A 27,317-nucleotide genomic window follows, 5' to 3' on the forward strand; every position below is an offset into this window, starting at 1 on the left:
AAAGTGACCTTCCTTAACCTGAAAACTGGAGACAGAATCAATGTCCTAACTCCATTTCATGTACAGTGAACAATAAAAACCAGTGCCACAAAAAGAGAAAATAATCACATCAGACAGAATATGCCTTTTATAGTAAATGTGCCGGTTAATTTATCAGCTATAAAATATTTTCATACAGAAATGGAACATTTAATGTTAGTATTGCTAGTTAAGAAAAATGTCTTTTGTGTTTAATGATAGTAAATTCCTCTTCAAACATTTGCTAAATGCCTTCATGATGCTAAAATGTAATTGTGGTTCTCAGAAGCCTAGTACTATTTTGATATGCTTGAAGTTGAATGTTAAATTTATTTAAAATTGTCAATAAATGGGAATACAATATGATCGATGATCAGTCGCCAACTGTCAATTTATTACAGATATTCACACACACACACACACACACACACACGAGATATGAAATGAGTGGTAAGAATCATTTATTGTTAAAGTCCATCATTGCACATCCACGCTGTGTGTGTCTGAAACAGATGTTACACATTTACATTATACAGGTCTGACAGTAACATAGTGTGAGGAGTGTGTATGTGCAAGCGTGCATGTGTGTGTGTGTGTGTGTTGTGGCACAGCTGATACATGGTCAACACAGGCAGTTATACTGAACTGATGTCATGCAGTATGTATAGTCAGTAGTTACATACACCAGCTTCATCCAAAAACACATAACGTCTGGACAACAGCTGGACCCGTTTCCATCGCAGCCCTCGTGTTCAGTCTACGGCAGGCACAGAGGATCCAAATTGTCATGTATGTGGGGGAAATCCGTGCAAACGGGGAGAAGGTAGAGGAGTCTGACTATGAGGATTTGGGCCAAAAGGCTTAAAAAAATATTTCTACCTCAACAACCCGAGGAGGACGGTGCCTCCAGGTGCCTGATGTGAATTTTTGATAATGCTGAAAGGCTTTGGGTAACTATTGTTTTCTATACATTTTGGTTGCTGCTAACCAGGCTTTTTAAATCAAATGAACATGCATTCATACACGTGAATAAGCGTAACTTGTTGAATGCATGCCAAAACATAAGATCCTCAGGAGTATTTACAATCTGTAAAACAATTTGGAAGTGTGAAATTTATCACCGTTTGTTTCTCATGGGACTTTAAAGCAGCATCGGGACACGGGTCATCATGTGGAGTGGCAAGTCGTAAAGTAAAAATGGGTTGTTTAGTATAAAAGAGTGTAAACGAACAGAGTCGTGTGATCTGGTCGAGCACTGGTTCAGGTTGTTGAAACAAACTAGGACAGGGTTGGTTACTGGGAGGTGAGCTGTTGATGCTACCACTAGATCACTCGTCTCAACCAGTCAATGAAGCCTCAGCTATAATAACCTGTAACAGCAATTAATTCATAAAGGGAAAACTTTGATCTCAGCTGACTTCAAATATTCACACACAAAGTAACACAAACATGAGTTTGACCTCAATTTACAGTGACAAATTTGAACGATTTCAACCCCATGTAAGGGTTAAAAAAAGTTTTTACAATCCCTTTCCTCTCTACAGAGACACTATGGCTGAAAACAATTAAAATAAAACAAACAGCAACAGAAAATACAGCTGTGAATACACTTACTTACTTCAAGCAGTGAAGCATAATGCAAAATCCTTTAACTTAGACCTATATTTAAAATACAGATCATTAATATTACATGTTTCCTTTACCACAGATCAGGCTGTGGGAAAAACAAACCAACAAAAAAAGATGGAAACACAATCCATCATGTTAAATTAATGGAGGAACATTCAATCCTGATAAACCCTGTCAAACCACAACTGTGACATTTATAACCCATTGATGCCGATTTGAAACGGTGTCAGTTTAAAAGTTGAGCTGAAATGAGGACATGAAATAGATGAAAAATCATCTATGGTAGTGTTTAAGTTTATATTTTCTGGATTGCTGATCCCCCTCCATCCAGAAGTGGAGCTGGGGACGAGTCAAAATATAAGAGGATTTTTATGAAAAAAAAAAAGCAAAAATAACCAAAACACTCAAATCTAGGTGAGGATAAGTTGACATCTCTCTCTCTGTGTTTCTCTCTTTGGCCTTGAATCTAAAGGTTCTCCTTAGAATAATGTGATTTTGGACATCCCATAAAACGCATCACACAGATATTAATGACACTACAACCTCTCTCACTGGCATTTATCAGGAGTGACATGGCCTTACATCCCCTCAGTATACAGTATATTCTGATAAATACAACATTGTCGTTATTTTTAATGATGTCAACTTACTATTTTTTTTTATAGAGAAAACAAACTTACATTTAACAACAGTTTTTCTGTCTACTTCCCCCAGTCTAGCTGTGGTACCAATGTGAGACATATTATCTGTGAAGTAAAGCTGGATATTTGAGCAGGAGTGAGATTATGTTTAATTTCCCGAAGCATGTGGGAGTGCAAGAATGAAAGAGAAACTACATGAAGCAACAAATGTTGTAGTGTGAACCCACTTGTAGCAGATATGTGGTCTGAGGTTAAACCATTGTGGTTTTGGCAGCTAATTCTCATAGAACAGTATATACACAACAAGCGCCCTCACACTGTACACATTCTTATAGATACTCATATATATATACTGTATATATATATATCGATACTCATATATGTGTACTCAGATGAACAAAGAATGGTGGTTGCATTGCATCAGATGACAGAGCGACTAAAAATACAGCAACATTCTTGTTTGGATCAAAACAAAACATAATAAAAAAAAAACTAAGAAAACAGATGCAAATGAACATCAGTGCTTGTCCACATTTTACAGCATGAGCAAAAATAACAGTAACAGGTGCTTGTTCTTTGATCAGCTTGCCTTCTTCATTTTTAAACCTGCCATCATCATTACTGTGCATACAGTAACATTGTTCCTTGCGCTCAGAGAACAGGTCAGGTCGTTTCAGTCCTCTTCCTCTGAATTCAGACACAGACGTTTGGCTGGAAAACGCTGCCACATCAACATGATGTCGTTTTTTTTTTTAATACTTTGCAAATGAATGAGATTCTACTTACATTGTGAGGACTGAATAGAAACTGACCTCTGCCCTTAATGTTTTTTTTTTTTATCTTTATAGGTCTAACGCTGCACTGGGAACAAAAATAGACTCTTATCTTGCTTTCTCCATGCAACACTTTACAGCCATTACTTCTTTTTATATCAAAACTCATGGTTCTGTCTGTACACACACAGCCCGACTATAGTACAAATATACAAGCTTCCCCATAGCAACGATGACACAAAACGCAGAGACTGAAGAGACTCTGCTCTTTGTTTGTCGTTGAACTTGTTCTCCAGCACTGGTTTACAGAGAAGGGTGTGTGTAATGTGGCACACTTTACAGCTTTTCGCGTTAACACTGGAGTTTTGAACATGGCACAGATGATGAGCTAATACTGCTCTGTACAGGCAGCGCTTATTCAGGATTTCTCACTACGGCTAAAGGCGGCATGCTGCAGCACTGGGTCGACTGGTTCCTGTAGGGGTTTTTGTTCTAGTAAGCAAAGCTGAGGATTAATACAGCAGCTATGAGCAATTTCAAAATAAAGTTACAGTATAGTAAAGTCCATGAAATACTGATACATGTGCTTTTAAGAGTACAAGTGTGCGACAAAGCGTTTTGTACATAAATCACCAGTGTCCAATCAGAACAGCAACATGCTGGAAGTGACATGAGTCAACATCTTCAGCCTGTAGTTTTCCTGTTGAGTATAATATGTTTATTAATTTCCCCAGAGGTTTTAATTTGAAAGTGTGTCATATTTATTATCCTGTACTTTAAGTGCAATTATAGACCAAATGTCCTCTGGGATTCCAAAAACAAAGTCTCACAGGTTGGTGTAAGAAAAAGACCAGTGTTTCGTAGCATGACATTAAGTGCCGACTGAGCTGAGTAACCTAGAGCGATCAAGTCTTATTGGCCGATCCAGAGGAGCGCCGCAGCTTCATGGACATGCGGCTCTTGCTAGTCCGAGGAGACATGGGGGATGCCGAGTCGCTCCCGGCCTCCCCAAGAGCCGGACTTTCTCCCCGAAGAATCTCTAGGCAGGAGCCTGAGGAGGAGGAGGAGGAGGAGGTGAGGGGAGAAGGGAGGTGGATGGATTATTAGGGGATGGAGGGATAAAGGAGAGGAGGGAGGAGGTAAATAACAGGAGAAACGGATGAGGGGACAAAAAGAAAATTACATCCCGACCCATGATGCTCTACTACGCCAGACTGTGAAGCCTCAGTACAGTGACAAAGACAGAACAACAGACACAGACACGGACACGGAGAGGACAGACAGACAGAGAGGACAGACAGACAGCTTTAATAACAAAAAAAAAACTACCAGACAAGTTTATGTTCTTGAAAAAGTGGTATTAGTATTAAAGACTGGTAAAATCTGGCTTTGATTTGCTGATGCTTCAACTTCACATTAGGACTGTCAATCTATGTCAAATGTGGTGAATCACAAAATAATCACATTTTTATTTGTCAGATTGTACTTTAAAAATACTTTTCTCAAATGTTTAGGAACAGACTACTGTGGTTGTTTTATGCAAATGTAACAATGACAAATATGGCCCAGAAACCCTAAAAGGCCTTACTGAATTGTATGTACGGTATTTAACTGCAAAAAAAAAGCTCAAATAATAACTCTAACCAGAGTTGTAACGTTGGTTCGTTCAACTTAAAAGAAAAAAAGAAGAAGAAAATATTGGCTTTAGAAGGAATGTCATCGTGGCATTAACTTTGTTTCATTGTGTGATATTTCTTCTATATGAACTGAAGGAGGGCTGTCAGACTGAACAGATTTACCCTCCGACACTGTGTGTAATTAAAAACGACATAAATAAACTTGACATCTAATGTCTGACACCTGCCTTTTGCTAAAAGTATCTGCTGTGAAACACGTGCTTCACAGATTTCATGACTAGGTGACAACACAAAAGTTAAATAGTGATGCTGTACACTGTCACTATCATCTTCAATCTCTCCCTGAAGCTCAGGCCTCACGGACGATCGCTGCTCTGTGCTCAGGCTTCAGCGCAAGAGAAGATCAAGAAGCTTTAATGTGAAACGGTCAAAACAAACACTGACTTTACAGGAGTCTAATAAACAAAACAGCTGGGAATCTAGACCACTACACATGACGAGACAGAAAACTAAAGAAATGTGGTCAGGTGAATTTTCTACTTATGAAGCATACCATTCACAGCTAGCATGAAGGACCTTCTGCTTGAGGCCTTTCCCCTTCACCCTGAGCATGTTAAAGCTGTCTAGTGGTTTAGGGACCATCACATACATAACACTATGCTCCTCTGGAGAGGAGAGGAGAGGAGAGGAGAGGAGAGGAGAGGAGAGGAGAGGAGAGGAGAGGAGAAGGATACAGGAAGGAATGAAATTGTAAAGGAGGAGAAACAAAAAATGTGGAATGGACAAAAGGAAATAAACAGGAAAGAGAGAGATAAAAGGAGGAAAGAGAGGGGGTGGAAATGAGGGCAGGACGAAGGACAGTGAAGGAGGGATGGTCAGAGAAAAGAAAGAAAAACAGAACAAATGAATAAAAAGAAAGAATAAGAAGTTGCCACAAACATAAAGAGAAAACAGGTCAAAACATGAAAGCAACGGAAAAAACATGAAAGACACAAAGACAACACACAGTGTGCACACATATGTATATGTGATGATACTGAAAAACATATTTGAACTATAAACTATTTAATTTTTAGTTTTGCTTATTAAATACAAACACACAACAACGCAAACAACTCTACTAAAGAAAAAACTAAACTTTCATGTTAGTTTAAAGTTATACATCCAGACAGCATGTGCATCAATGAAAACTGTGTGTGTGTGTGTGTGTGTGTGTGTGTGTGTGTGTGTGTGTGTGTGTGTGTGTGTGTGTGTGTGTGTGTGTGTGTGTACGCAGGTGCTACAGTGCTACATCATCCAAACCAGGAGCAGAGGAGCATACAAAAGGTTTGAGGTAAAGTTTCACCAGGTCAGTGAGACGTTACAGGTTAACAGGACAAATAGGAAAATTATTGTGAGTGAAACAGACAGAAGAGAAAAAACTGACACATTGTTACAAAAAGGATTTCTCACTTTCATCATGGCACAGAGTGTAGTTTGGTTTAAGACGAGCATAAAAACTGAAGCCTGTCGACATGGAACAAGGTCAAAAAAGTCTGAGCAAAAATCTGCATAAACCTAGTTTTAATGTCTCAGTCAGAATTGTATATATTTAAAAGGGAATGTGCTGTGGTCTGCTTATTTTTCTTATATTAATAATGGGATAATTTATGGTCTGTCTGTGTCTTTGTGCCTCTACTGTACATGTCGCACTTTTAGATAAGTATGTTTTGGCTAGTGTATTATAAACCCTTTGCTGTGGCCAATTAGCTTAAAGTTGCTCTGATACATTTTTTATATATTTGCCTTTTTGTGATGAACCTCCATAGAAATATTGCCCAGTCCTGCAGATCACCTTATATCATGGAGTGTTTCACTGTCGTTTAACTAATTGTTTTGACTTTACAGCCAGTAACTCCATGGTTTTGTATTGTATGGTAGCAGCAGATATTCAGTGACTCTCTGGCGAATATAGATAAAGCCCAACACTCAGGATCTGGTACAGACCAAAAACATGGCAAAGAGAATTGAATTCAACTATTCATTACAATAATCTAATGAAGTCATAAATTGTGCAGCTTTTGTTCTCAGCTGCTAATTGGTTGTGTTCACTATCCACTGTTTGATATTTCGTCTCTGCCAGTTATCTCAGCTTAGTGATGCATGGTTACATCTGTGGGTAGAGGGAGGTACCAGTCAGTCAGTCAGTCAGTCCCTCCATTACAAGGCTGACCAGGCTGTTACAGTCCAGACGAAATTCCCGATTAATCTGACTTCCTGTTACACCCTAACAACAAACCACACTGAGTAACTCCAAACTACACCCAGATGAGCTGAAAATGACACTTCCTTTTCAACAGTAACATGCAGACCTGTTAAAAAGACACAGAGAAAGAAACACGGAGAAGTGAATACAACGTTGTGGAAGAATCAAAAGGAGAACGTTTTTCGGGTTAGAGGCTGAAGTGTCAATAGGAGGAGCCAATCATAACAGGGCATGTCAATGACAAGGCTTACCTTTTAACTATAGGCAAGTGAGACATTACGATCTAAAGGAGGGGGGAACAAAAGAAGATAAAACAAGAAGGAGGAAATAGTAAAAAAAAATAAAAAATAAAACAAAAGAAAAGGAAAACAAATTAATAAGAAAAAAGAAAAAGAAAGGTGGAATTAAAATAAAAACAGAAAGACAGAAGAATGTTTGATCATTGCGCTGTTAAGGGAGTGGGGCCTAAAATAGAGACAGTAATTTGAGCAGGGTTCGTTTCAGAGCTCAGGGTCCTGATCACGACATACGTATTCGGTACTAATAAGTGAAATCTTTGTGTTGTTATTTGTCTGACTGACTTTTTGATCCTGTGCTCTGAAACAAGCTTTGGGGCTGAACAACACACCAGCGACCCCACACAGAGGTGACAGGGGATTTAAATGCAACACACTTTTGTGAATTAAGATGTGGGGAGGGAGACGGGGTGTATCAGGTCGTAGTGGTGTCATTCAGCCTCAAAGCAGGGTGATTATTCTGGTAAAAACAATAACTGGTGAGATGAGGAGCGGTTGGCAAAGAAAAACAGTGATCAATTATACATATACTGTAGACAAACACACATTAAGTACCTTTATCCCTATAAAGTGCTGCATTAACTGTGCAGGTCCACATCACACGGTTCAACTCCTCTGTGTTGTTTATGTGTAACATCTTCGTGAAGAAAACGTGTGGCTTAGTTGTGAAATCAGATTATTGAAAATAACTGCCAGGTTAATTAATTGGATGAGTGAACTGAGCCAAAGGACAGTTTTAAATTATACATAGCCAGACACATTAACAGACAAAAATGATCAATAACGGTCTAATGAACTCGACAGGATCCGTACGTACATTAGGACATAACTCCCATGTGCACGCCTGGCATCGCTACGGCTGATCAGATGTCAGCTAATTCCTCAGAGATGCTCTGGAGACAGAAGAAGGCTGAGCACAGCTTTGGATAGAAAACAGAACTCATCGGATACAAGGCTCTGCATCAGACTATGAGCTGCCAGTGTGTGTGTGTGTGTGTGTGTAGGTGGTCTCTTGCTGGAGGGTGGGCAGTTTAAAATCTAGGAGGTAGATTCCTCCTCAAACGCATTAAAGAGACAGACCATTAGCATATTTCAGTTTCATTTGTTCTCTTAAATTAAATCATGTGAAGAAATTATTGCAAGTAATGAATCTGACGGCCAATGAGCAGTTTCACAAAGTTGCACCAGGCTACATTCACACCACACATTTTCGGTTTAAAAGGAGTTTTTTTAGCTCTGTATCGACAACAACCTTGATCCATAGTGTCATTAAAGCTGCAGCTGACAGCAGAGACAGCAGGGTCAGCCACGTTCGGTTCATCTTTTACAAAGGTTTAAGGGGCTTAAAAACTTTGTAGCAGAGTAGATACAGGTGTAAATGTTACTCTTTAAACTGAAACGTATCAGTGTGGATGTAGCCTGAAAGCCTGCCGCTGAGGTTCGGTCTCACAGGTGTGTCAGCTGCTGCGGTGAAAACGTGTTTGGTTATTTGACAGTGAGGGATCAGGGATCAGGGATCAGGTCCTACCTGTGTCAGACGGCAGGTGAGTGCACGGAGCAGGACTGTAGACTCGAGCCGCGTAGTCCTCGAAGGTGGTTGGCTCCTGGTGGTGCTGCACAATGGTTTCTAGGTATCGAGCTCGCTCCTCATAGCTGAGGTGGAAGGTCAAGGTAAAGTACACAGTGCCAGTTTACAGTATTAACCCTTAAAGCTGTACAGAAAAGAAAATGGGTCCTAACATTAGTCTAATAACTCATCTATCAGATGATGTAGGCCAAACTTGCAAAATTCTATTTTCGAGTAAATCCAGGATGAAAGTGTGGTATTTTTTTTCCGCATTGGATAATGCAGGCACACGAATTATGCGTCATGTTGCTCACGATTCATCAGCCACTGATATTGGATCCGTCATCCGTCAATCAAATGTCTGAGACGACACACACACACGGAGCTCGGTCTCCTCAATTCGGATCAATTTAAACTCAAAACTTGATGATTTACACTAACAAACAAAAGACTCTGGCTTCACTGGTTTAATGTCTTTCATTAATTCTAGTTTGATTCAACTGTTTCTTTGCAAATGTATTTCATAATAAATTTTAACCAATTGCTTCAGGAAAAAAAAAGTTTCTATAAAGAAAGTACTTAAAATGAACAATTACACTGAAAATAACAGAATAAAAACAATGACAAAACTGAATTGACCACAGTAAAATGCAACAAAAGAAAAAAACAATAACAGAATAGAATTTATAATAAAATAAAATATAATGCGGTTGTTGAATAAACAGGATTTTTCACATACAACTGTGCAGCACAGGCCAGTTAACTCCCCTACACATTGTTTTCCATGTGAATACACTGTGAATACAGGGGTATTACAGGGGTATTCTCAGGCAAACAAAGGCCTTTTATCACTTGTTATTACAGCCTTTAGCAATGAACTCACAGAGAGGTGCAGGGATTCAGCCCAGAGCAGAGTAAATGGAAACCAGGACTTCAACTGACCATCTATTAGAGATAACCTCATTGATGGAATGACATTTACCCTCTCTTCCTTAGTCCTTCTCATACATCCAACCATAATGACGGCCATATGCAACTGTTAGTCTCGTGACAAACACACACACACACTGACACACACACAATTCAGTCGCATCATCTCCCAATAGTATAATCATTTGCTCAGTGAACGCCAATAATAGAGGGTTTTCAATGAGAGCAGAGCGTTTGTGTGTTTGTGTGTGTGTCTATATTTGATAAGGTTGGTTGTGAACAGGCACAATGTGTGTACGTAAGTGTGTGTCCCTGTTTGAGTGTGTGATGGGATTAGGCCAATGAATCTTCAGAATGAAATCTGTGTGTTTGTACCTCTATGTGTGTGTGTGTGTGCGTATGTGTGCATACATGTGTGCACGCCTGTTGTGAATGGATCAGCCATCTGTAATAGTGCCCATGGGTTTTCTATTGGGTTAGAGAGCTGCTCTATGGGCCTCAGAAGGAGGAAGATTCAGGTCTAATGGTAACTGATCCAGTTAGAGACAATGATAATAATAACAATATGGCTCCGTTAAAGTGGAGGGACAGACTGAACGGGTAGAAAAGAGAAAGGAGGAGGAGGAGGGGTGGAGAGGAGAGAATGAGTGGAAAATCCTGGCAAAGCAGAGAGAAAACAATTTTAATAAACTTAGCACAGATGACGCAGTTTTGTTGGAATTAATCAAACTTGATTTCAGGCTTTAAAACACGCGAGTTAAGTTTGTTTAAAGCCTTGTTGTTTAAATCGAGGCAATTAGTGAGAGAGAAAGGGTAGAGGTGGCAACGAAAGTACGATGCATGGGGAGGAAGACAACTTGTTAAACACAGAGGAGGTGAGAGGGGAGGACAGCGGGTGAGACAGAGGGGAGAGGGGGGGGAGTGTGTCTTTCTCCCCGGTGAGAGCTGAGAGAAGAGCAGCAGCAGCAGCCACACACGGAGCTGAGAGTCTCTATGAGATCTCACCGTTTGCCTTTTCCCCGCTCCCCCTGAATCTCACTTCCCCCTCTGAAGAGCCGACGTGTGGAGCTAAATGCAATTAGGAGCAAGACGCGCCGCATATTCCTCCAAGCAACACGTACGTATCTTTATATCACGTTTTAATAATGCGCGGCTGCGTGAAGGTGAAGCTACGATTTTTTTTCTCCCCTCCAACACACACTGACCCACAAAAGGCCGCTGCTTTGTCATCTCTGATTTGTGCTGAAAAGGCTGAGAGGACACCTGCAGGAGAGGAGGGAGTCCACAACGACAGGGAGACTGAAAGAGGGAGAGAAGGAGGAGAGATAAACACAAAGACATGGCACCACCGCTGAGATAAATGACAGGAGCATCACTTCATTGTTCTCCACTCTTTTCTGTGTCTGCTGCCTTCATGTCTCTCTCTCCCTCTTTCTTACTCTCAGCGTGGAGCTCTGCCTGCGGCCTGATGTCACCGTGTCGTAAACACCAGCTCCCCGCCGACACCGGCCAACATCGACAAAAGAGAGAGACTGGCTCTAATGTAAAACTTTTAACTAGCGCAATGACATCGGTCGCCTTCAGACAGGTGTATACCTCCATAGCCTCATGTACACCTGTTCACATTGCTTATTATTTCAGATTCATTGTTACCTACTTCTTCTCTGTACTCTAAAGAGGCTATGGCTGCTGATAGAAAGAAAAAAAAAAAACTACAACAGGATATTTTTACAGAAAATCGTTGGCTTCCTCACTTGGCATTTTTAATGAGCATATGGACACATTTTCAGGCCCAATGTTGTTTATCTAACATGATAAATAGTTGTACTTCACTCTCACTTATGTCAGGCACAAAGTCAGAGAACAGCCCCTGAATGCGGGAAACAAAATACAGACGATCAGGAGACGCGCCGTCCTGCTCGGTTACAGGTTAGAGATGGATGCACCACGTTAACCCCACTGTCATTTGCTGTTATCAAATTTGGAGAGAAGAGAACAATTCGGCCCTTCACAATTTGTGTGGCGAGTGTATAGACCCGGCCGGCTCTGAAAAACACGCAGACATCGATACAAGCCTGGGGGGTTTGATTCCAGTGGGTCGGACAATTAGAGAAGGTTTTTTTTTCAGAGGAAGAATAAGACCGTTTGTTCACTCACACATCTTTAATGATTTTCTTCTATTCTCTTGTCTTACGGTCACCCTATTTTTTTTATTTTTTATAGAGAAACCAAATTCATGCTTGACCTTGGAAACACAAGCTGAAAGTCAGCAGCCACTGCTTCCAATTTTAATCCTTTGTGAAGCATTTTGTGTGGCATCTCTGCATGAAACATACTATACAAATAAAGTTATTATTATTTGTATTAAAAAAAAAAAAAAAGAAGAAGCTGAAACTAGTGAGAGGTCAAAGAAAATAGACTTTGCGTTCACACATCTCTGCCTCCATCCAAATGGCAGTCATCACTATAAAATCCACTGTAATTGAATTTCAGATGGCTCCTCTTATTAAGTCATTAGCAGCAAAATATCTCTCTTTTGGAGAGAAAGGGACAGAAAGAGGGAAAATTATAAGGGGAGAAAGGGGGGAGAAGGCTGGTGAGGAAGAAAGGGGAGAAAGCGCCGCAAAGAAAGGCACACAGGAGAAAGATGGAGGAGAGAGGGGGCGGATAAAAAGGCTCTTTTGTGTCGCGTCAGAAACTCATTTTCTTGTGCGTGGCTGAAAAGAGAGGAGAGAGAAGTGTTTGTGCTTTCTCCAGCCCTCTCTCTCTCTCTCCATTTCAGCCCTGTACTCTCCCCCTCTCTCTCCCGCCGTGAAGTTCATTGTGGTGGTGTTCGACTACCGCGATCACTTGAGACTGAGGGAGGCCGGAGGAGAGGAGGTGAGAGGAGGAGAAAGGGAGCTTGTTAGCGCATTAGGAGCCGGGCCCTCTGCTGGGATGTGTGTGTGTGTGTCAGTGCTAGAGTGTGTGTTGGGGGGGGGGGGGGGGGGGTGTTTGTATGTACAAGTGTGAGTCTGTACATACAGTAGAATATGGTGAGAATATACCGTGTGTTTGAATATGTGAAAGTACTGTACGGTACCGACTGAGTGTGTTCAACCTTGTGACAGACTGCGATAGAAGTTGGTTAGTTCAATGTGTCTTTTCTCAATTTAATTAATTGCCTTAAAATTTTAATTTTTAATGTCAAGGACTCGAATCCTTTCCTGTGTCTTGACCTAAGGATCAGATAAGTACCATGATGTGTCCACACAGCTCAGGTGCAGTCTGTATGAATGCAGGGTAACTGAGGTGATATGATCTTAAAATTTCAACTAATAGTCTGGGAGATGACAGTAAGTAACAGAAAATGGTCCAAGTGCCCCTTGTGGGGACATAAGGACTTCAATTAAAAAGCATTTATACTTTTAAAATGGTTTTGAACGTTATGAGGGCAACAGTACGAGGTCAGAGCAGAAGAGTGCATGAAGGGCCCAGCACTCAGCACTGAACCCACAATGACATCAACTTCACATTGAACACTAAAATCGTTTTAATTTCTATCTTTTATTTGTACAAAGACATTTTAAACTTACAGTATATTGTATTTTAAATATTATTTATCCTTCATTTTTGTTCTTTTGAACATAAATTAAACATAAAGTAAGTAACAATCTGTTTGCCATCCAAATAAAATGAACAATAAATAAAAAAATCTACCTGCCATTGTTCTATTAAACTCTTATAACAATCATAACATATAACGTTCAGCTCCCCTGAACCTGCTCCTGTGTCCGAAATAACATTAACTGGACGTTTGAGCTATTTATCAGTGTTTGGACTTGCCATGTGTTTTCTTCACAGAGTTGTGCCACAGGTTTTAGGAGGAACTAGCTGTGGTGTGCATGTACAATTTTACCAATGGGCTCATGAAATGACTGGGAATATTTACTTATCATGTTGGAAATAAGTTAATAAACTTTCCATGTGCCGTCTGTAACGTGCTTGTGTATCCACAGAAACATAAAGACCCCGACTCTGAGATTCTTAAACTTAGACTATTTCCCTCCTGAATGTCAAAAAAAGAAGATCCTGTTTATCCTGGTTAAAAGGATGACTACCTCTGTAGAAGTAGTTCATGTCAGTACATCAGAGCAGAACGGTGTCGTCCCTGGCTCTGGGTCATCGTGTCCTCGAGCAGCTGATCCAGACGGACAAAAATAGCAAAAGGCAATTTGACAGTTGTTGGACTCGAATTGGATCAGTCCCCATTGTCCTCATCAAAGCAGCTCTGGAACACCAGACCACATCATGAAAATGATCATCAGCTACTACAGAGGTTTTACAGGTATGTAAACGTTTCAAGATGACCCATTTCTCAACCATGTGGTGGGACGTGAGAAAAGGAATTGTTTCCAAGCTTGTCCACAAGGGAATAAATCTGCTCAAAACAGCAGCAGGGAAGGAATCCAAAGGGAAGATGATAATGAAGTCCAGCACACACCAACCTCCTTTAAGAGGTGTAATGGATGATCTAACTACTTTGTTCTATTTATAAGCAAGGTGGAGACACCTGATGACCAACGTGGGATTCAAAACAAGGAAGTAAAGACGCATGGTGATAAGAAAAGGGATGGATGCCAGCAGGATGGGAGGAGGAGGAGGAGGAGGAGGAGGAGGAGGAGAAGGAAGGTTTTACCATCAATTGAAGAAAACTCAATAAAAAGGGGTAAGTGGCAGGATGACACTCTTACTGACAGGCGCGACGTATTCAGGTCAATGAAACCGGCACCGACGAGTGGCCGAGAAAGATACAGGGATCAGACCAACCAGGTCAGGTCCGCTGCCACAGTTCAGTCATAGGAGAGTGACTGAGGGGTTCAACATCTAGATGTATCTCATGTAGCACAAGGACATCATTTGTCATTTCAGAAAGTGGTGGGGACATCTCTTGAGCCTCCGACCGTGTAAATGACACCTATGGGAGAGGGGCATTCTGAAGACACACTTAGCTCCACCATTATCACCAGGATCTCTATACAAAACGGCCTCAATCTGCACAAACTGCTATAAAACCACTTTGGACATATTTTCAAATGCTTGGATTCTCTGTGTGAAAAGCAGAAAGTCTTTTATCTACCTTCTGTTACAATCCATTCACAGCTTTTTTTTTTTTTACAGACTTACTGTATTATAAATTTACCCAGCTCATACAAAAGATAAATACATAAAGCATCCACTGAAATGTTCAATAAGCTTTTGACCCATTTGTAAACTGCTGACACAGGCTATTCTTTCACCGCACGGTCTTTTTCTTGCCTTCTTTCACTCTTTTTTAAAAGAAGCTGGCTGAATATTGTTTAAACATCGATAACATTAAATCCACACCCCAGTGATGCATTCTCCTGTTCACTGAGTTGGATGATGCACACTTACCCATTTAGATTCAATGCTAGTGTGCTTTAAAGCTGAGTCAGTGTGTTGGTCTGAATAAGAAACGAAACTCTCCCTTAATGATAAGATACTGGGAAGAGGAACATGCCGTCTAGTACATTAATATAGGAAATCAGTTGTTACTGTAATACCTGTAAAAATGATTTAATTTTAGCAGATCCGGAGTCTCCCTGTCTGGAATATGCATCACAAAATGTCCCAAAAACAATTTGTTAAATAAACGCTATATCAATATACACATAGGTCCAACATTTTAAACTTATCTGGGGCCTTATTTGAACATTTGATATGCAAATGAGGAGGGAGGACCAGAACCAGTTACATCTCCTCTCTCAGCTTCCTGTTGTCTGAGAAATGGATGGCCATGGCCAACCACAGGTAATGGATTGTTGCTTACTACTACTGTGCCTCGGTGAAAACATACCCATAATGCCGATGGTCGGTCAGCGCTGAAGGAGCCTAACAGATGGTCAAACTTGGACCAAAATGCTCCGGATGGATTTTATGTGGAGCTACACGACGAAGCCTAAGGCCTGGTTCTGATGCAAACCATTGGATCATGTTGCAGTTAACACAGGCAGCCGTAGTAACTGGATTTCAGTGCAACTCCCGTGTTAATTCATCAACACAAAACAAAAAGTAATCCACTGATGGGTTGTGAAGTATTTACAGACATTTATAAGGGTGCATTATAAAGACTGAATAAAAATGAAGCAGATTTTAGGGAAACACGTCCTTTGTGGTGGGGTCACTGCTAAAGGTGATGATGGCTGTGGGATCATACATTTACTTAGACCCTGTTTTTTAAAGGGATAGTTCAACATTTTGGCAAATTGGCCCATTGCCATAATCCCTATCCCTAGTTGTTTGAGGTAAATGCAGAGACTGCTTGCCGAAAAACTGCCCCCAACGGGAACGCGCATCAGCAGTTTTGCATGAATTTACCTCGAAAACAACACTTGTACCGTTCCGTTATTATCTCATAGCATGGTGAATGTGCAGCTCACAACTTGTCCACGAGAGCGGTTTGGAGTTGTTGGATTGTGTCTTTGATGAGTTTGATGAGGGAAACCAATAAATCCCACTAGCCTCCGTAGCGTAGCTCTGAGCAGCTCATGGCTCTGCTCCGCCGTTCTAAATAGCTTGCACCAACAATTAAAGGTAACATACCTACCGTACTCCTATAGGGATTATGGCAATGGTGAAAATGTTGAACTATCCCTTTAAGGCACAAGCTTCCAAATACACACATTTGATTATAAAAAACAAACAAAACTGATTTGAATACATAACGCTGTCCGAACGTTGTGACAGTCTTCGGGGCTCTGCTGCCTCCGCCTCTCTCTGGACAGCGTTCACTCACTCCTCTTGAGATTCTCACTTGAAGTTTTTATGACTCATTGGGTCAGAGAAGTGAACAAATCGCACCATCGTTGAAGTGGATGAATCACCAACATCTCTGCTGTTACTGTGAAGGACCACAGACGTCCATTTCTTTCCGGTGTGAACGGAGGAAAATATTATTTACTGATATTTAGTGTCAAATGCATTTTAAAGGTGGAAAATTATATTAAAACTGCAACAGCAAAAGGCTCGTCTGCAAGATACCTCTTCTCAGAAACACGTACACACACAGACACACACAGCCTATCTGTCCTCTCCACCCTAGGCATTGGAACAGACAACATAGAGTAGGACATCAGAGGCATAATACAATTGGAAAAGCTTTACAGCGTGTAATGATAAACCTGTGTGTGTGTGTGTGTGTGTGTGTCCATGCCCAAAGGAACAAGCTAATGGGTTTATATCTTTCTGTGATAGCAATGATATGGAGGCTTTGTGATTTCATTACGAGAGTGTGTGTGTCCACGTACGCCAAAGATGAGGACAGAGATAGGTTGGTCTAATGCACTACTTATTGTTGGGGCCTGATGTGCACGACACCACACGCAAACTCCAAACACATTACACACACACACACACTTCCACAATCGTATTTAGCCCTATTCATCTGCTCTTTAACTCGATGCAAAAACAGAGACGGAGGAGAAAAACAGACATGAGACATGAATTGGCCCCTTGTCACCCCACTATTTCACCCTTTGACATTGTGTGTGTGTGTATGAACACACACACACCCTTGCACATAGACCCTCACTCTCTTCCCTGTCACCACTGGGGAGCCCTAAAGCTGCCAGCGCAATTACAAGCTTTATTTAACACACGCACACACACACACAGCACGGGTGTTGGTGATTGTCACTGAGGCCATAATAATAATTCTCTGATTAGAGCGATGGATCCTGTTCTTATCTCCAGGCTCTAACAACACTTTGACAATATTACCCTCCCCAACACACACACATATACAGTATACTCTATATATCCATACACACAGAAAGGAGCCTCCATTATATGGATATAAGAGAGGAGACACAAAGAGGATTGTTGCGGACACCACAGTTCTGTTACATGTGTGGCGTTAAATTAATTGAATTCATTATTTCTACTTGTTCATAATTTATATTTAAGAAAATTACATTTTAAATAATAAAACAAATCTGTTACATACCACAAGTTGAGTTGTTTTATGTTTTAAAAATTACTGTAATTCAGCCTGTCACTTAATCAACTGATACGAATAGGTCATTTAATTTTCAAACGTAAATGCCAAACATTTCATTTGCTCCTTTTCCTCATCTTAAAGGACAATTCCTGGCAAATTCAACTCGGGATTGTATTTTCCTAACATTTTAGGTCTAAAAGAAGGAATCTGAAGATTTTCAGTTTAATTGCTCCTGTTTTGCGGTAGTTGTGTCTGTCCCCGAATCGCCACGGCAGCGATGAATGGGAGCGGATTGAAGTTCTGCTGCTTAGGCTGTTTACATTTTTTTCCACAGACAGCGTCAGATGGCTACTCAAACATGCGCCGAGAAGTTTGTTTACTTAGGAAAATACAGCCTCGAGTTGAATTTGCCCGGAATTGTCCTTTAAATAGAGTAAACTGAATATTTTTGGGAGAAAAAGAAAAACATTTTCTGACCATTTCTTCGTGTCAAACTGTAGAGTTAGTAAATAATCAGCAGGTTAATAGCTAAAGAGAATAATAATTAGTTGCATCCCCGATATACTGTGTATGACATGTGAACAAATGGTTTTGATGATGGTCACTGCTGGATGAAGGATGCAGAAATGTCACCTCACTTGGTCCTAATTAACTATTGGCTAGTGTTATTTTTCTCAGGTTAATTGATGATTAGTTTTATCCCCCTGCTATTTATGTTCTCTTCTCTTGCGCCACATTGAAGAAAGCTATCACAGCTCATGATGACACAGTTTGCTGTGCTGCACTTTGCCGTTGTCTCGGTCATCTGTGACATCCCAGCCTGAATCTTAAACACCTTGTCACATAACAACACACACACACACACACACACACTGACACCGACACACACACAGAGCAGATTAGCTTGTTTACCAGTCAGAGGGGGGTCTGCTCCAACAAGGTGTGATCAAACCACTGATGGCTACAACTCATGTGTCTGCACAGCTCTCTGTGACAAGGGCTGTACGACGTGCACGCACACACTCACACACATACGCAAACACACACATTACATGAATCATATACTTCACAAATTAGAGCGAAAAAACATGATAGAACATGAGTATTATCTAAGGTGATACACCTCGCCCACCGGTGATCTGCCTCCTGCTCTTAAGTAGCCAGACAGATAGGATATTGTGTGTGTGTGTGTGTATTTTAGCATGTGCCTAAAATATACATGTGTATGGAGGTTACACTGAACAGACACATCAGTGCAATATGAGGCAAGAGCCAGAACCTTTTTTGAGTCCATAATGGCTTCAGCTAAAGATTTGACATTTTTCTTGTTGAAGTGTAACACATGAAAACACGTTTTAAAAACGCAGAAACATAGTTTTTGGTCGTTTTATTTCAACAACATCCCTAACGGTGACCTCCATAGGATTGTATTCAGTTTAAATAAATAGGTGAGGATTCAGGCTGGGACGCAAAAATTGATTCTAAGATTCATATCAATGGGCTTTATGCACAGCTCCACTACTTCCTGAAGTTAAACCAGCTCCTTTATTTCCTGTGTTACATTATTGGACAAACTGATTAATCCAAGTGTGCCTGACCTCAGTAGTCACAACAACGGTCAGACACACCTGGATTAATCAGTTTGTCCAATAATGTAAGACAGGAAATAAAGGAGCTGGTGCATAAAGCCTATTGTTACTTAAATAATACAATATTGATTCAGGAAACAGTGCAAAGCTGTGACCCTGTGACCGGTGTTGTCCTGCGATGTGACTAAAACATGGCGGATGCTTCTCCACTGAAGGCGGTGGCGACTCTAATATAAAGGCAGATGTAATGTTGTGATGAAGAGCTGAACAATCGGGGTAAATTGGTAAAGTCAATGTTGAGCAGGAAAATGAAGCCTGTTTTAGTTTTCCTCTGACAGCTGACTAGTGATCTATGATTCATAAAAGTCATTATAAAAGTTGACTAACTGTTACATCTGTACACCTTCATTACGCACCAACGTGTGAATGATCAGAGCGCTAATACTGTGCGTGCGTGTTAAACAGCCTGACTTCCTGACAGCATCTCTCTCTCTCTCACACACACACACACACACGCTTTTCCCCAAGGAGCAGTGGAAGAGATTAGCTGTGACCCCCCCTCCTCACCCTTTTCTTTTCATTTCCTCTATCTGCCCGACGGGAAACAATTAACCACAATCACCTCCCCCTCTGTATGCATTCACACACACACACACTCACACACAATTATTTCTTTAGCCTTTACCCTCACTAAAACACACACCCTTAAACTAATCCTAACTGTCTATTTAAGCCACAAATACCGCTCAAGTGTGGTTCTGATTTTTAACATCAATTATCTAAACACATCAACAATGTGTAGAAGCTTCTAAGAGCTCACAACTTCTCTATAGTCGTCTTATATTCATTTATCTTTCTTCATAATTCTAATTTCTAAAAAAAAAAAAAAAGTCATTTTTTTTTCATATTTGTACAAAAGTACAGCTTCCTTTTACGGCAGAGGAGATGCTCCCTCCAAATGTGCTGGCTGTAGCTGTGCTCTGGGGAGGTGAGGGATAACATGACCCCATTTCAGCATCAGCAATAACAAAATGTCTTCAATTTGTAAGGTTTCGCCCTCACCCTTCTACCGCGGTGAGGAACATACACTCCTTGTCACACACAGCAGATTGTAGCCGGACTGGGACAATAGACTCTATTGTGGGAGCTGGCAGAGAGAAGCCAGGCAGGCCGCTAGGCGTTTGGCTGCTCCTGGTGTGTGTGTGTGTGTGTGTGTGTGTGTGTGTGTGTGTGTGTGTGTGTGTGTGTGTGTGTGTGTGTGTGTGTGGATATGGGGGATAATAGCACTACATGCCCAGAGCTGCCATCATTTCACTGGGAACAGTGTGTGAAAGAGAGGGGAAGGCAGTGACACACATGCAGAGAAAACACACACACACAAACACAGCATCGCTATCACACTGAGCCATATGCTGACCCCAGCCTCACTGCAGCTATCTCTGCCAATCAACTACTAGAGGGGATGTCCCACACACACACACACGCAAACACAAACACAAACACACACACTCTAGATCGCTTTAATCCCGAGAGTGAGTTGTATACAAATATACACATGAAACATAAACAGCGTGAAATGCACAAATGTAAATGGCCAGATGATGTACATTTGAAAATTCATCTACACACAAACACCTGCTGGCAGAATGTGTGTGTGTGTGTGTGTGTGTGTGTGTGTGTATGTTTATAGCAGCTTAGTATCTCTCCAACATTGTTCCCCCAGAACCACAATCATCCAGGAGCAGATGGAAGACGGCCACGGCTTGGTCTTTCACACACTCAGACTAAACACTAACTGACACCTCCCCACCACACACACACACACACACACTAACACACACACACACTCTCCAACACCTATCATATAGAAACAGGGCCGGATGATGGCATCGATCTCTTCTCCTGATTCGATCCACAAAGTCCAGGATTGACTCAGTTACATCAGATCAACACAGACACTGCGTTAAGCTTCACAGAACTGATCCAGGGAAACGTTTCTTCTACACTCAACAAGTGAGCAACGCTGTCGTTGCCTTGGATATAAAACTGTGTAAAGAGCACGTTACGGACAATCATGGTCCAGTTGTGGCAATTGTAGAACATACAACTCATGACACGCCTACGCTTTTGATGCCTCCATGTGCAAAAAATAGTTGAGCAAGAATGAAAAAGTAAAAAGCGTCACACAGAGCTTCATATAGAGTGTCAGGAGCAGATGTTTAAATGACTTCGAGCATAGACAAGGCAGAAACTAAAAATCTGCTCGATAGGGTCGGCTCAGAAAAAAGAACCCACGCGCTGTTCATCCGACTTCATTTCTTGTAGCCTGAGGTTATTCCTCTTTAACACAAACAGAGCTCAGATCAGCGAGTGGGTCGGCCAGCACGATATGAGCTGGATGTGCGATGACACTGTTCAATATCGCGATGATGATATGTCAACCATACAGTTCCTGAGTCTTTCTGCTTCAGTAGGCTACCTGCTAATAGGTAACACTGAACACAATAATAGAAAAATATATTTTGATTATACTTTTATTTAACAAATTGAATAAAAAAATCAATCAATCAATTAAACAGAACGTTAATTTAACCCTCTCCATCTTCCTCTCCTCACTTATCGATTTTAGGCAACACATTTTTGTGATGTGTTTATTGTGCATGTTCAAATCGTGATAACGATGAAAATACGACTTATCGGTCAGCCCTTTTTGTCAGTGTGTGTCAGTGCAGTGATCACATTTATACACCACTAGGGTCCAATGGAACCACTTATAACAAGTCATCACTGGCTGCACAAAACAGTTAAATGCTGCCGAGAAACGTGATCGACCAGTTCACGGTGGCTCTCCTCGAAGAAAGGAAACCAAATCAGTGCAGCACTGATTTCTGTTTACAGTTGTATACAAAGGTTTTGGCATCTCTGAGTACGATACACATTTTTAGATCAAAAGAAGGTGCAGCAAAGACATTACATTTTATCTTATGATATACTATCAAAGAAAATATCCAAAATTAAAATAAACTCTTTCATCAATTTTACTAGTACTGAAAGTGTTTTTCTCTTTCTCTTGCAGCTGAATATGAATTGATTGCATGTTGCCATACTGAGACCACATCAGGCCTCCTTGTCATTCTGGATAAATCAGCTCTGAGCGCATCAATCTTAAACTCCCCCTCTAGGATGCGGTCTGTGTCACTTTGTGAAGGTACAAATTTGGAAATTGACCAGTTCCCCTCGTGTGTGACCTGCAGCATCGGGTTGAGGAGCCGAGCCGTCGCTGACACCAATATATCACTCAGCAGTTTGTCCCTCACTTTCATCTGCTCTAATCTATGAGTTCCACTGTGGCCGGATGCAGGAGAAATCAATCTCACTCTTCATTGACCATGGACGAGTTTTACAAGTGAGTGTGTGCGCTGCGCTTCACTGAGATGTGTGTGCGAGTAGAGTGAGTGAGTGAGGTCTATATGCAGAGTGGCTGTACATGTGTGCTGCTGCTTCTCGGACTGCCTTTCTTGCTGTAATGAGCTGATATGCGAGATAGAGTTGTGCTTACACACAGCTGCCCCAGCAGCCTGGCACTCTGTGTGTGTGTGTGTGTGTGTGTGCGCTTTTGGATGGCTCTAGTCATGGTGAATGAAAGATCAGAGAGAGAGGGAAGGCAGATGGACCGCCCTGAGGGCCAGGAGACAGAGAGAGAGAGCGGGAGGGGAGAGGAGAAGCAGACAGAGAGAGGGAGGGAGAAAGAGAGAGAGGGAGAAAGAGGAGAAAAATGCCAGTTAAACACTGACACACTTCGCCATGCCAACCTTCTTCCACTTCTCTCCTCCCCTATGTGCTTCTGTGTCGGCTCCTCTGTGAGGACACTTCATGCTACAATGCAGCTCTCACAAACACAGACGCTCACACAACCTCGTATACAAGGACATCTAACCCTCATGTTCTGTGTTGCCCTCATCTCTGGGAGTATTTGGTTTCACTCTACAATAAAAGCAGTAAATACTGTGTGTACTGCGTTGATGAGTTGTGTGCTGCCACCAAAACAGTGGTGGACTGTGTGACCCGTCACCGACATGTTAGCAGCAGATCTTTTAAGTCTAAATGTGTTTCTTCCACTTAAAGCAGAACTATGCAGGATTTCGGCTGTAATTATTGTGGCTCAGAGTCACTGTGATGGTTGAGTGACCTATTATGAGGTGAATGGGGTCTAGGCCAATGCGCCCACCCCCCCCCCCCCCCCACTGGCTGAAAACCGCACTTGCAAGATCAGTCCTCCGTCTCAGTGTCACAAATCTCATCAATGGATAGAAGTATCGCGAGAAACTGCCTTACGGCAGTACGAGATAAGAACGCAGATGACGTCATGCATGTCATGAATCGTGATTGGTTTGAGTTCGGAAAGTCGGAGGAAACCATGGAAACATGAAATGTTTAGAAGTTCGGCTTGTGGCTAACACGGAGCTAATGCTAACACGGACACACACACACCATGGATCTTTTATAAGATAATGTAATACATCATGACACACACACTAGGGGTGGGCAAAAATATCGATATGGCAATATATCGCGATACGTTTTACCGCGATACGATATCGATATTCAATATTTAAATATCGATTTTTTTTTTCAAAAAAAAAAAAAAATCAAATTTTTTTTTTTTTTCAATTTTTTTTTTCAAATAATAAATCATGTTTCAGACCTAAATCCAATTGAAATATGTTGTTGTAACTTGCACTTGTATAAAATGGGGGCGGCACTGTCTTATAATGTTACAGAAAATGATTTTTAAATACCATGAATGGAAAATTACATAAAACAAGTTGCTACTGACTTTTCAGTATCATAAAGCACTGTCTTGGTTTACATAAGACATGTTATTAATGTTCATGCACTTTAATGTCTCCAGCTGTACAGTGTTTATTCATTTGTACATTGTACAAAATTTTGGAATAAATGCATGAGACTTTTTCCTTTTTATGTTTTTTTTTTCATTCACATATATCGTGATATATCGTTGATGAAATTTCTTGCAATATATCGAATATCGCAGATATCGTGTATCGTGATATTATCATTATCGTGGGCCAAATATCGCCACAGTATCGAATCGTGAGTTACCCATATCGTCCCACCCCTAACACACACACCTTCGCGTTTTGGAACCTTTATTCATGTGTGTGTATGTCTGTGTCTTTGTGTCTTTGTCTGTGTGTGGCCGTATTAGCGTTAGCTCCGTATTAGCGTTAGCTCCGTGTTAGCATTAGCTCCGTGTTAGCAGGGCTTAGCAAACACCGCTCTCTACCTTCAGCAGTAAACACAAGCACGTGTAGGGAGGGGGTGGAGGAGGTGGTGGCGGCGAGTTTTTTTTTTTTACGACAGTGACATGTGCCTCCTAGAACTGTGGGGGAGCCCCGGAGGCAGTATTTTTTTTCCCAGGATGGTAGGGGAAGGTCCCGCCTTCTCTGCCTCCGATTGGCTGGATGAATTCTAGTTCGATTGACGTCATCTCACAAAAGTACTGTAGTAAAGTAAAATACACACAACTGAAGATTAAAATGTAATCAGACGCCGTGGCGTAGCGGTTTGCGTTTTCGCCTGCGGCGTGGTGAATCTGAGTTCGATCCCCGCTGGTTTCACATTCCGAAAAATTTTGTTTTTAAATTTATATTCCAAGTTTACATTTTGAGTTTGAGAGAAGTGTAATTGTGCCATTGGTTAGGTTTAGGCAATGAAGAAAGGAGTTGGTTAAGTTTAGTAAAAAGACCAGGTAGAGGCTAGACAGGCCAGATAAGTAGAGAGAGTCCAAGTTTACATCTTGAGTTTGAGTGAGAAGTGTAATTGTGCCATTGGTAAGTAGAGAGAGTCCAAGTAGATCTAAGCACTTATCACGCTTTGCCGACAGCCTGCGTTTCACAGCCGTTTCACAGCCGTTTCACAACCAAAACAAACAACCAATCAGGCGAGAGCCCTTCTAGCCAATCAGAGTCGAAAAAGGAGCCCATCTAGCCAATCGGAGGCAGAGAAGGCGGGACCTTCCCCTACCATCCTGGGAAAAAAAATATCGCGCCCCGGAGAGGGAAAAAAAGAGAAACCAACGAAGGAGCGAGCTATTTCCGGCCGAGTTGCATAGTTCTGCTTTAAATTGTTGACTATTCACCTACCACCTAATACACAGTGTGTCAGATACTGACATGTGACAATGTTATGAAATAATCAACATTTCCATTTATGTTGCTGTGCTTCACATTTGTGTTGCTTTACAGTCTGTTCAAAATTATGAACTTGACAAAAGTCTGTTTTTAAAGTAACAAAGTTGACCTAAATGAAATAAAATTAAATTCAAAGTTTTTTCCAGTTGTTTGGATTAAGTTTGTGGTTTTCAGTTTAAGGTGTGTAATCACTCACAGAGAAAACAGTGGACCATTTTCTCACTTTTTACTTAATCTATCAATTCAATTCAAAAAACTTTATTGTGTATCGCAAGGATAGAAAATTGTCATTAGTTTGGGCTCCAAAACAGTCAGACATACAAACACCAACATAAAAACTCACATTAAAAAATCTCACATAAAAGATATAAAATTCACATGACGCTCACATAAAAACTAAAACAGCAAGTAGATCTTGCCCTAAAAACAGGTATCTATCTCTTTTTGTTTAATATGCGCACTGCTGTCGGAATCTGCATTGTTTTATATCACATTACCCGATCCTGTGTGTTGCCCTAAACATTCGGAAACTCCTAAGTTCAAACGGTTGTTCAGGATTGTTATTGCATCATGGTGTCAGAGTTTCTCTCGGTGTAGGACGATGATGATGAGCAGAGTAGACGATAAGGGAGAAAGAAAAGTAAAGAAATCTGAAGAAGAGGAAAAACAGATAATATGACAGAGACGGAGAGAAAAACAGAGAGCCTCTGAGATAAGGCGGTTAGAGAGACACAAGAGCAAATACAGGGACAGAATCAAGAGAGAAATGATGATGAGGGGCACAGAGTGACACAAGACAGGAGCAGAAGAAAGGAGAGCACAGCGAGACATAGAGGGACGCTGTTGCAGTGATGCAGAGAGACAGAGAAAAGGAGGAAAAAAGGGACTGAGAGAAGTAGAGGGCAGAGGAGGGAGGGAGAGGTGGAGAGGAGAGAGGTGTGTGTAGCACAGAGATGGGGAGTCAATAATGACTGATTACTGTAATTCAGCCTGTCAGAGACATCGAACTGCTGCTACCACCAATCAATACACACCAGGACACTTGCAGACACACACAAACACCTCCAAAACCAGCATGTGCGACATTGTGTGTCATCAGGCCCGTGTACACACAGACACACACAGATACAGTATGGACATATGCACAGCTGCACGCGGAGAATGCAGTGAAACATACAAACACAACTGCAGACGTGTCGACATGTCTGCACACTGGGGTTGCACAAAATGCACACACACACACACACAGGGTGAGATACGAATATGTGTAAAGAAAGTGCACGCACACACATGTGCAAACACAATGGGGTTGGGAGGTTTTAGATACGAGCCCCACACTGAGACTAACAATCTCTCCGCCTCGCCGGGTGGACGTGGCGGAGCAAAATGGCTTCTGCCCCCCCTCCCTCCTCCCCCCCTACACCCACCCACTACTTCCACCTTGCTGGCTGGCATCACCTCCAATGCTCATATTATCTTTCTGAAAAGAGGAAAGACTAGGTTAGGAGAAGAGAAGAAAGAGAGGAAAGGGAGGAGAAAGAATCGGGAGCAGGACAAAAGCTGAGAGAAAAACAAAAGTTAGATACGAGGGGAGAAAGAGAAGAGAGAGATGAAGGACAAGAGGCAAGATGAGGTAGATCATGGTAAAGGAGAGAGGGATGAGGGGTGAGGAAAAGAAGGAAGAGATTACAGATGAGATAGAAGGGAAAAGCAGGAAGTTAATGGTAAAACAAGGCATGTTGGTAGGAAAAAGAAAAATACTAATTTACTAATACTGT

General features: G+C 41.4%; 1 protein-coding gene across 4 annotated transcripts in view; it reads right to left on the bottom strand.

Moving 5' to 3' along the window:
• Nucleotides 1-457: 457 nt before the first annotated feature.
• The window catches only part of ralgapa1 (Ral GTPase activating protein catalytic subunit alpha 1), a 72,534-nt gene continuing 45,674 nt past the window's right edge, over nucleotides 458-27,317 (bottom strand). For 3 of the 4 annotated variants that reach the window (XM_083998431.1, XM_083998429.1, XM_083998428.1), the window contains exons 44-45: nucleotides 8,768-8,892; nucleotides 458-4,112 (exon numbers count right to left, since the gene is read on the bottom strand). In XM_083998431.1, the coding sequence (XP_083854557.1) occupies nucleotides 3,967-4,112; nucleotides 8,768-8,892 (271 nt within the window). In that variant the 3' untranslated portion in view covers nucleotides 458-3,966. Of the gene's footprint in view, nucleotides 4,113-7,194; nucleotides 7,227-8,767; nucleotides 8,893-27,317 lie in introns of all 4 variants that reach the window. The other variant, XM_083998430.1, reaches the window with a different exon arrangement.

This window comes from Trachurus trachurus (assembly GCF_905171665.1).
Source record: "Trachurus trachurus genome assembly, chromosome: 22".
Classification (NCBI taxonomy): domain Eukaryota; kingdom Metazoa; phylum Chordata; class Actinopteri; order Carangiformes; family Carangidae; genus Trachurus; species Trachurus trachurus.